Below are 11,011 nucleotides of genomic sequence, written 5' to 3'. Positions count from 1 at the left end.
AGGATGTAAAAATGTTCGCAATTCCAGTAAAACTCACTGCAACAAAGAGTCGCTTGCATGTCGCCGTTTTGGATCCAATGACAGAAAATAGCGGTGGGGATACATCTATTTCGTCGTATCGAGCGCGAATTACTTGAGTTAGTGCTACTCCGGGCTTCCGTATCGTCTCCCCCTCCCTCCTTGTGCTCTGCGACTTCAAGTAACTGCGCCACCTGGCGTTTAAATGCCTGTATTACAAGTCCAAATGAAATGAATGCAATAATTTACATCGAACCTTAATTGTGTACTGTACCAACCTTCGGCGGGCCGGATTAAAAAGACCAACGGGCCGGATCCGGCCCGCGGGCCGGAGTTTGCCCATGTCTGCCCGAGGGAATATGGAAGCTTGTGCACAGACTGGATTAGTGTGTGACAGTGCTGGGAGACTATGTTGAAAAAAAAAAAGTTAGCTTCTCAGTGCTGGGAGACTATGTTGAAAAAAAAAAAAGTTAGCTTCTATCTGTACTAGATGTCCTTATACCAAAAAATTCACCTTATTTATCGAATGACCCTTGTAGATTAATTGCCAGCCACCAGGGGTTGCAACTGGAGGTCATAGCATTTGGTCAGGGTGGCAACTGCCACCCCTTGCTATTCTGTAAAACTGATGCACCATCAAACTACCTCCTCAGCTGCGGCAGAGGAACACGAAGGCTGCCTTTGCTTTCACCAAAACTACTTAAGTACATTAGGACATGACTTATTATTACTATACATTAGTTAGGGTCTAGGAGCGGCACGGTGGTCGACTGGTTCGCGCGTCAGCCTCACAGTGCAGAGGTGCAAGGTTTCATTCCGGTTCTGGCCTTCCTTTATGGAGTTTGCATGTTCTTCCCATACCTGTGTGGGGTTTGTGCGGGTATTCCGGTTTCCTCCCACATTCCAAAAACATGCGTTGAGGGTCAATGGAACACCCTAAATTGTCCCTTGGTTGTTCGTCTATCTGCGCCGTGCGATTGGCTGACAACCAATTCAGGGTCTACCCCACTTGCTGCCCGAAAATAGATGGGATAGGCTCTAGCATACCCACGAACCGTGTGAAGATAAGCCGATTAGAAAATGGATGGATGGATGAATGGATTGGTGTATTGGTATTTGTACGGCCGGCTGGATCTCGCTTGTACTTAAAACTACAAAATGATGTTTTTGTTGTGAAAGCCCATGCATTTTTCCATGCAGTTACAATGCATGCCCTCCCTGTAAAATAATTGTTTCTTTTGAATGGGGAATGGGGGACACCTGTGGCAATTCTGAACCACAAGAGGTGCCATGAAAGTATGGTTATCATAAACATACACACGTGTGGTGGTTATCTAATTGGTATTTAAAGGGTTAAAACACTCAACTTGATTTAAATTTCACATATTATGATCAGTCTTGGTGTGTAGGAAATAAACAAAAGTTTATATCCAACACAGTGAATTTTACAACCTGATAATAATATACTGTACCCTCACCGGCCACTTTATTAGGTACACCAGTCCAACTGCTCGTCAACACTTAATTTCTAATCAGCCAATCACACGGCGGCAACTCAGTGCATTTAGGCATGTAGACATGGTCAAGACAATCTCCTGCAGTTCAAACCGAGCATCAGTATGGGGAAGAAAGGTGATTTGAGTGGCTTTGAATGTGGCATGGTTGTTGGTGCCAGAAGGGCTGGTCTGAGTATTTCATAAACTGCTGATCTACTGGGATTTTGACGCACAACCATCTCTAGGGTTTACAGAGAATGGTCCGAAAAAGAAAAAATATCCAGTGAGCGGCAGTTCTGTGGGCGGAAATGCCTTGTTGATGCCAGAGGTCAGAGGAGAAAGGCCAGACTGGTTCGAGCTGACAGAAAGGCAACAGTGACTCAAATAACCACCTGTTACAACCGAGGTAGGCAGAAGAGCATCTCTGAACGCACAGTACGTCGAACTTTGAGGCAGATGGGCTACAGCAGCAGAAGACCACGCCGGGTGCCACTCCTTTCAGCTAAGAACAGGAAACTGAGGGGACAATTTGCACAAGCTCATCGAAATTGGACAAGAGAAGATTGGAAAACGTTGCATGGTCTGATGAGTCTTGATTTCTGCTGCGACATTCGGATGGTAGGGTCAGAATTTGGCATCGACAACATGAAAGCATGGATCCATCCTGCCTTGTATCAACGGTTCAGGCTGGTGGTGGTGGTGTAATGGTGTGAGGAATATTTTCTTGGCACTCTTTGGGCCCCTTGGTACCAATTGAACATCGTTGCAACACCACAGCCTACTTGAGTATTGTTGCTGAATCTATCCATCCCTTTATGACCACAATGTACCCAACTTCTGATGGCTACTTTCAGCAGGATAATGCGCCATGTCATAAAGCTGGAATCATCTCAGACTGGTTTCTTGAACATGACAATGAGTTCACTGTACTCAAATGGCCTCCACAGTCACCAGATCTCAATCCAATAGAGCATCTTTGGGATGTGGTGGAACGGGAGATTCGCATCATGGATGTGCAGCCGGCAAATCTGCGCCAACTGTGTGATGCCATCATGTCAATATGGACCAAACTCTCTGAGGAATGCTTCCAGCACCTTGTTGAATCCATGCCACGAAGAATTGAGGCAGTTCTGAAGGCAAAAGGGGGTCCAACCCGTTACTAGCATGCTGTACCTAATAAAATGGTCGGTGAGTGCATATGTCGATATAGTAGTTTCCTTAACATTACATGAAATTAAAGGCAATCTTTCTTTTGTCTTTTCTCCATTTATTTATAAAACAAATGTTTCGTAGAACTGAGACCAATTAAATGAATCCAAGGTTAACACAAATACAATAAAAAAACGTGTAGAGGAAAAAGAGTAACAAATACAATAAAAAAAACGTGTAGAGGAAAAAGAGTACAGTATTCAAAATATATACTAGAACTGCCAGTTGATTAAAGTACACTGGTGTTGTGTACATTATAATGTAGTACAATGTACAAACGAGTTTTGCGGGACATGCCATTTTAAATTCGACATATAAAAAAATGACAACCTCTTTGGGTGACGTTTCAACTAAACAAAGGCTCGAGTCCATTGCTTTTAAGTGAGTCAGTTAATTGAATGTTTTGTGATTACAGTACTGTAGTTGCCGCTAGCAGTGTACGGTAGCTGTCAAAGGTATGATGCTAAGGCCACAGTAGTAATAGGTTGGGGAAAACCTTCGCATGTTAAAAAAAAAACAAACATACAAACAAACAAAAAGTTTAACAAATAGACACAATGAATTCACCAATTAATTTACGTTCAACAGGCAATCGAATCGGTGTAAACATAGACAGTGTCTGTGTGATTGGTGACTATTAGACACCAATCGTTCTTAATGTTTTGCAACCAAAAACCAACTCAACTCAATTTTATTTATGTAACTCTTTAAAAAATACCCGCAGCTAAAAAATTAATAAAAAGCTGCTACAGTGTTTTCAGAAGCAAACGTTCCTACACTGCCACATTCTGAATTCAGTAAATGTCAAGCGATTTTTTTAACTTACCACTTCCTCCTCCATGAGATCGAGCTGCGAGGATGAAGAGAGTAAACTGCAAGCGTCCAAAGATTCTGACATACTGTATCCGTGTTGCGCCTAAAGAAACTGTTTCTGCATTGTTTTCATTTTCTACTCGAATGCTTCCGTCTCTCTTCTTCTCTTCTGATTAGGACGGCGGTTGGCAAGCAACATTCTGGTTACATTACCACCACCTAACGGACTGGAATTTGAATCCGTATATGAACATAAAGGCAGCCACAAGGTTTTCGATCACGTTGAAGTGCTTTCGTGTGTGTGTGCGTGTGCGTGCGCGAGTGTTTCCCATTTGTTGTGACTGTGAGTTGTTTTTCTTGTTTTTTATGTGCTTATTTGCTGTTGTGTTTTTTTTGTTTTGTTATTTGTCGGGTTTTCCATTTATTGTGTTTATTCTTTTCTCGGTATATTTGGTTGTTTGTTTTGTGTTTTTCATTTGCAGCTGCTTTTGCTTTTTTGTTCTCTCTCTTCTCTCTCTCTCTCTCTCTCTCTCTCTCTCTCTCTCTCTCTCTCTCTCTCTCTCTCTGTGACAGTCCAATATTATGATCTAAATGTCTGGCTGATCTTTTTTACATACATTTACAAGAAATTCCTGTTACATTCCTATTAAAACACAGAAGGCTTACGCAAAATGAAACCAATTATTGCATACCTGTAAACTCATACGGTTTAGCCATATTTTATACGGATTTTGTGGTGAATCTTACGTATATGGCCATATCGCACAAATCATACGGATTCTGAAAATTTCCGTTTTTTTTTTTTGTTTTGTTTTTTTTTTCCCCTAACAGGTAGTAGTTCCGTTTGCTTTTGCCCAGAATGGTGCTCGTCTACTCGAATGCTTTCATTTCCGGTAACGTTCCAGTAAATCATGGGCAAACCCATGTGTGGCATGTAACCATAGCCACAGGGTCAGGTTACGACGGCGTGACGTCACGGCCGTAAAGTGTTGATATAAAAAGGTGACTACTGGCAATAAACGGCAGTGAGCACAGAGTCAGACTCCACGCGTTTATTTGAACACAACACCATGGGCAACCCAATGTTTCATCATCTCAGCAAAGTGATGGAAGCAGTACTTTGCTTACCTAAAGCAATGCAGACTCTGAAAGAGTCTTCAGTGTTGTGAGAAAGGTTCACACAGATTTCCGAAAATCGCTTGCACCAGAAACACTGACAGCATTATTGCAGTGCAAAAAATGAATGGATGCTGTAACTTCGAGCCGATGGATCAGCATTTGGAGTTGGTGAAAAAAGTAACGCAGGAATACAACACTGAACACAGTAATGCCACTAAGTAGAATGATGATTAGACATTCACCTGCCATTGTATTATGGAGATCTACAATAAATATCATTAAAAATTTCGTGGGATTTTTTTCTGCCGTTATTTTGACATATAAAAAGCTTTGGTATGTTATAAGGATTTTTTGCTCTTTATAAGGATTTTTTGGTAGTTTATATGGGTTGGCGCTCCGAAAGGTTGACAGGTATGTTATTGCTGGATGGTCTCTGTGATAGATATGACAGGTGTTCAAATACATTCTTAAAGCACTGCCATTTTTTTTAATTCTCGTACTTGTTGAAATAATGCTCATTAAGATTTCGTAAGTGGATGCTGTTGCAACTTTGACTTTTGTTTGATACAATGTTAATATAGATGTTGGAGGGAATGGTAAGCTATTTGACCATTAAAATGATGCAAAATGAAATGGTTTGGTCTGAACCATGAAAAAGCAGGACTGAACACGAATCCTACTACGTCCCTGACAAGTAGTCATTTTTAGCTACTGAGGTTTCCTCCCACATTCCATTTGCTTTGACTGACACTATTAGGTGGTTGTAAGGGGAATGTTTTCCTTTCCAGTGAACAAGGTGGTTGTAAGGGGAATGTTTTCCTTTCCAGTGAACAATACAGCTCATGGTAATGAATTTGTGAGATTTGTTCAAAGCATTCTTTAGATTTATTTGTCAAAGCAGGGTCATGTGCCTCATCATCATGACTTTAAAACAGTCAGGGGGAAAATATCAGTACTTTCATTTCTAAATATGAATAATATTGCTGCTAGGACGTAAACAAAGCTGCTCCTTGAATTTCTTAATTATTGATTATACGTGGAGAGGGCATGAAAAAAAACACCTTTTAACACAACACTTGCAAATAATTCCACTGATCCAGCATTTGTTTTGACGTTTTTGTACACTGTAGAGTCTACAGTGTAGACCTTCTACTTAACTAACAAAAGTAACTGCCCTCTACAGGTTTATGTGCAGGAAGCAATACAATTAAATGAGTGCATTATTGCAGACAAGGTCTTCGTTAGGCTCAGCTTGCATCACCTAAAAGAGCTAATGCGGAGCTGGCCTGTGCAGCAAGCTGACTGTTGCTGTGGTCAGTCAGTTTCTTGAGGCTGTCTTTCATGTTCACTTCCTCCAATTCTTCATTCATCACACCTAGAAAAACCAAGGTCCCAATTTAAATCATTATCATGGTACGGTATTTCGAAAGCACCTCTCCGAACAAATGACAAAGTGTTGTACAAGGTACATTCCACAATAAAACATCGCCAAGAATGAATTGATTATGGTAAAACAAGAAAATTAATAAAATAAAGAAAAATATGCACATCGTAGATCAACAGAGCCGTAAAATCACCATTTAAATAAAAGACAGGTGCAGTGGTGCTTTGAGATACGAGTGACCCAACTTACAATTTTATGCAGATACGAGACGTCATTCGGATGATTTTCGTTTTTTGCTTTGACTTGGCAAGCTCAATCTTGAGATACAAGCGCTGGATGTTGGCAGTGAACTCAACTCAACACACTTTAACAATCCATCAAAAAAGAGGCTTCAAGCTGTGTAATGCCACTCCCAATTGAAGTTTACTGTCAAATTAAACATAAAACAAGGAGAATGACACCTTGTGTACTTAAAACAACCATAGCTTTCCCTTTCTGACCTGAACGCTAATGCTAAATAGCATTTATTTTACAGTGCTTTAACTCTTTCAGCAATGGCTTGAAAACAAACGGTGTCGCAGCCACATGTAAATTGACAATATAACAATGCTCGCATCCATGTATCCTTTACGCTTAATCCTCCTCATATAACAACTAATGTTAGTGCCATGCTGGCGAGCTGAGAGAGGAGTTGAGGCGTTATTATGAACCCCATTAGAGTTCAAGGCAGGACACGCCCAGCTGAAATATGATTGGCTTCTGCATCCAGACAGGATGGCATACAAGCAGCCAGTCATATGTTATCAAAAACTCAAGGGGGATTTGTAATAGCGCCTCAATATATCTGTGTCTGTATTATACTGCCCCAAGGTGGCCATAATGGGCACACCAGATGAAGATGCATTTAATTGATGCAATGTGACAAAAACAGTTTAATTCTTTTTAATTCTATTAAACGATTTAATTATTTTCCATTTTATTAAGTATAATACTCTGGAGTGATATTTGTTCCCATTGAATTACAATTTTTGTTGTTGTTTTTTTGGAGGTGGGGTAGTCTGGATTAATGGCATTTTCTATTCCTATTAATGGGAAAATATGATTTGAGAACAAATTAAAATCGTTTTTCAAGGCACCACTGTTTAAAAGAAGACAATAATGCAACCTGTCTGAGTCTGTCAGACAGAGATGCCATTGAGGAGACGGGTAGATAATTGACATTGATGCGCAAATCCTAGGACTCAAGCACTCTTGGAGATCAGACAAGATTTAGGGACCGAAAGTAAAGCCCATCTTGACCATTTCAGGCAGCAGTCAGGCTCATGGAGTCAAGAGTAAATAGGAACCATAGGCAGGAGCATTGCAGTAATTGATCTAAACTAGATTACCAATACATGGATGACCATTGTGATTTGGCAGACAAAGCAACGGTTTGATTTTTGGTAGTTTGCCTGATAAAAATAAAGTATGACATAGAGATGCAATTAATACATTTTGCCCATGAAGTTGTTAATATGACAGATGGCTTTTTTCAACAGTTTGTTATATTCTAACAGGTCAATTAATGCAAGAGGGTGAATTAGCAAGACATTGTTTCTCTCAAAACCATCTTGAAATCTTTTGTTTAGCCTGGAACCTAGTTGAGCCTAGTACTTCTTTTGTCAGTCGCATGTTCTCGTACAGGGGTAGGGAACTCCGGTTCCTCGAGAGCCATTTCCTGCCTATTTTAGAGCTCTTTCGAGTTCAACCCACCTGATTCAAATGATCAGCTCATCACCAAGCTCTGTAGAGGCTGGAAACGATCATGAACAGTTGAATCAGGTGAGTTGGAGTCGGGAGGGATGGAAAACAGACAGGATATGGCTCTCAAGCAACCGGAGTTCCCTACCGCTGTTCTAGCAGGTTGGACTACAAGATTTTTCCTTGGGAAACATGTTTGACATTTTATATAAAATGTTATACATCAGAGACGATCTTCAACCTGCAAGAGATTAATATCTGAATGTCGGCCCAATATAAGATTTCAAAGAATGCATACCACTGTTGGCCAGACTGCAAATGAGACATAATGCACTGTACTTGACTTCAGCTGTGCCTGTAGGATCTTCCAACATCTTCTTCAGCATTGCCAATAGCTCTGTCGTAAAGAGATCCTTCACAGACTCTGTGGACATAACCGCACAAAAACAATGTTTAACAAACATAAAATTACTTTGCCTTCATCAAAGAATACTCTGTCCTTTCCTTCACACAACCGATTTCAACACTACAAGGAATTCCAAGAACTCACAGTGAGGTCTCCTTTAAGGTCAACTTATGCTGCCCAATTTTGCCCAATGAGGTATTCATGGGGAAACGGAGCAATACTGTAAAGTTTGATAAATATCTGGTGTTTACATCTTTGTGTGTGTGGTCTTGTACTCACCAAGACACCAGGCCCGCAATCCCCCTGGTTAATTTTAATGCAAGGCACCATGTTAGGAATGGTGGTTGAAATTGTTGACTGGCCAGATTGTTGTTGACATAATGTCGTTGATAAAATGGAGCATTCTGACACAAGTCAAGAAGAAATGGGCCAACTGGGATATTTTTTTGAGCCATAAAGGTCCTTGGATTCCGAATCCGGCACAGAAAATGGCGAGACAACTCAGATTCTCCAAACGATGAAAATCCTGCATTACATTGGAAGACAAGGCTGGGCGAAGATGGCGGTTGGTATTAGGTGCAGATGTCGGCATTGCATCAAGCAGAATACTGATATTGGGTGCTTTTGGTTGCCATCCATCCATTTTCCGATCCGGTTTATCCTCACAAGGGTCGTGGGGGTGCTGGAGCCTATCCCAGCTGTCTTCAGTCAGTAGGTGGAGGACACCCTGAACCGGTTGCCACGCTCACACTCACAGCAAGGGACAATTTAGAGCAGGGGTGGCCAACCAGTCAGAGACGAAGAGACAATTTTTTTACTGTGTTACTGCAAAGAGCCACACACACACACACACACACACACACACACACACACACACACACACACACACACACACACCCCCCGCGCGCGCGTTTTTTTACACACACACACACACACACACACACACATGACCGGAGCGCCCGAACATAAATGAAACCCAGAGACACAAACACACAAATCTTTTTTCCCCCCCCCCATCACTCGCGGTTGACTTGGGACCAGTCTACTGGCTCTTGGTCGATTGCGATTGGGCACCCCTGCCTTAAAACAGAGGTAATTCGCTGACTAGCTTAGCACTTAGCGCTGTTGTCTGCGCATGAGCGGTGATTCAGTAATCTGATTGGTTGCCCTCTATGTCAATCAAGTAACGGGATTGATGACAGGCCGACGTAGTACGTTCTGTGTATAAAGCACCGTTTTTTTGAATGGCAGCGCCATCGCCGAGGCGTTTTCGACAATTATCGTGCGAAAACCCGGGAGCCGCATTGAACTAGTCAAAGAGCCGCAAGCGGCTCACGAGCCGCGGGTTGGCCACCCCTGATTTAGAGTGTTCCATTAACCTACCATGCATGTTTTTGGAATGTGGGAGGAAACAGGAGTACCCGGAGAAAACCGACGCAGGCCCGGGGAGAACATGCCAACTAAACACAGGAAGGCCAGAGATGGAATTGAACCCTGCACCTCTGCACTGTGAAGTAGACGTGCTAACCACTGGGTCACCGGGCCGCCCGCTTTTGGTTGCCATGAACATGAATTTGCTGTGGATGAAAGTGAAGACTATGGACTAAGATGCTGAACTTTACAGGCTGATTTACCCACATACATTGTCCACGTACGATCATTCAAACTGTGGTGCCTTGATCGGTGCCTTGATCAACAAAACTGATGAAGAAGTGTGTGCATGGCCTTGGTCCTGGGCGCGCTTCTGTCACTCATTAGCAAAACGGGCGTCTGTTAGTGATGGACTGAGAGGTCCGTTGGTACTTGACCAGATTAGTAGCGATTACACTGACAGATGAAAACTGATGGCCCTATTCAACTTCATCATGCAGGAAATGACAAATTTGGTCGCATTAGGAGCACCGTTGAGATTTACGCTTGTTTTTGTTTTTGGAAAAGAGGAGCTATTGGGGTCGTAGTCGCTAAAAGGCACTAAATGTAGTGAAAACATCGTGAGGTTGGCATCACTTCAGATACAAGTCAGAGACAGGATTACTTTGCTGGAAGCTGGGAGGATTTTTTTGTTTGTTGAAAATACTGCACCGGGATAGTTCTCAAAAGTGTTCATGTACTGAGAAACAACATTGTCTCCTAGCACATGCATTTTAACTAGTGCAACTGAAATTGAGTGTAATATTACTCAACTTTTACTGGTAATGTTTGCACTCGAGCAAAAAGCAATCTTCCTCTTGTAAAGTATTACTCCCAACACTGCGAGATGTTAACGGACATTGTTATCCCTCGTGTCCGATATCATTCTTAGGACTCACTCAATCATATTCTTAATGAATGACAAACCCTTTCGTATTGGGTCTGAATGAAATTTGCATTTTCCTTAAAAAAAAAAAACACCCAGTCATTACAGTGCATGATGGCAACTCGCACTCTGACGTCTGTTGAATTAAGGGGCTGAACATCTAACTTTTGAGTCGAAGCTTACAATACTTTACCGATGTTGATAGTAGATGCAATTGCCAAGGCAACCAGGGCCTCATTCTGCATGATGACATGTTCACTTTTGGACATGGATATAAGGTGGCGAATTCCATCTGCCTTTAATATGGCATGGATGACACCCTGTCAGTCAGGAAAAAACAGAACATTGATGTGAGCAAAACAATCATGACAATTAGAGAAAACTAAACTACGGTCTGCGGCTGGATGGATGCAAGGCTTGAGGAGCCGACGATGAGAAGAAAGGAGCATTAGCGCAGACCGCCGATGCGGATGTGGAACCGGGAGTCGCGGCTTGGAGTTGAAGCGGCATACATGGGGCAGGGGAAGGGA

At 42.0% G+C, this 11,011-nt stretch overlaps 2 protein-coding genes across 2 annotated transcripts in view; both read right to left on the bottom strand.

Moving 5' to 3' along the window:
- Window positions 1-3,765, bottom strand: part of vps8 (VPS8 subunit of CORVET complex) — a 72,035-nt gene extending 68,270 nt beyond the window's left edge. Inside the window, exon 1 of the mRNA XM_019881883.1 lies at window positions 3,550-3,765. Within this exon, the coding sequence (XP_019737442.1) occupies window positions 3,550-3,621 (72 nt within the window). The 5' untranslated portion in view covers window positions 3,622-3,765. The remainder of the gene's footprint in view (window positions 1-3,549) is intronic.
- A 1,756-nt stretch (window positions 3,766-5,521) lies between these two features.
- The window catches only part of LOC109523232 (rap1 GTPase-GDP dissociation stimulator 1), a 25,917-nt gene continuing 20,427 nt past the window's right edge, over window positions 5,522-11,011 (bottom strand). The window contains exons 12-14 of the mRNA XM_019882246.1: window positions 10,675-10,801; window positions 8,078-8,203; window positions 5,522-6,030 (exon numbers count right to left, since the gene is read on the bottom strand). Of these exons, the coding sequence (XP_019737805.1) occupies window positions 5,903-6,030; window positions 8,078-8,203; window positions 10,675-10,801 (381 nt within the window). The 3' untranslated portion in view covers window positions 5,522-5,902. The remainder of the gene's footprint in view (window positions 6,031-8,077; window positions 8,204-10,674; window positions 10,802-11,011) is intronic.

The sequence above is a fragment of the Hippocampus comes genome, unplaced genomic scaffold (genome assembly GCF_001891065.2).
Source record: "Hippocampus comes isolate QL1 unplaced genomic scaffold, H_comes_QL1_v1.1 scaffold36, whole genome shotgun sequence".
Classification (NCBI taxonomy): domain Eukaryota; kingdom Metazoa; phylum Chordata; class Actinopteri; order Syngnathiformes; family Syngnathidae; genus Hippocampus; species Hippocampus comes.
This window is presented reverse-complemented; position numbering and strand designations above follow the sequence as displayed.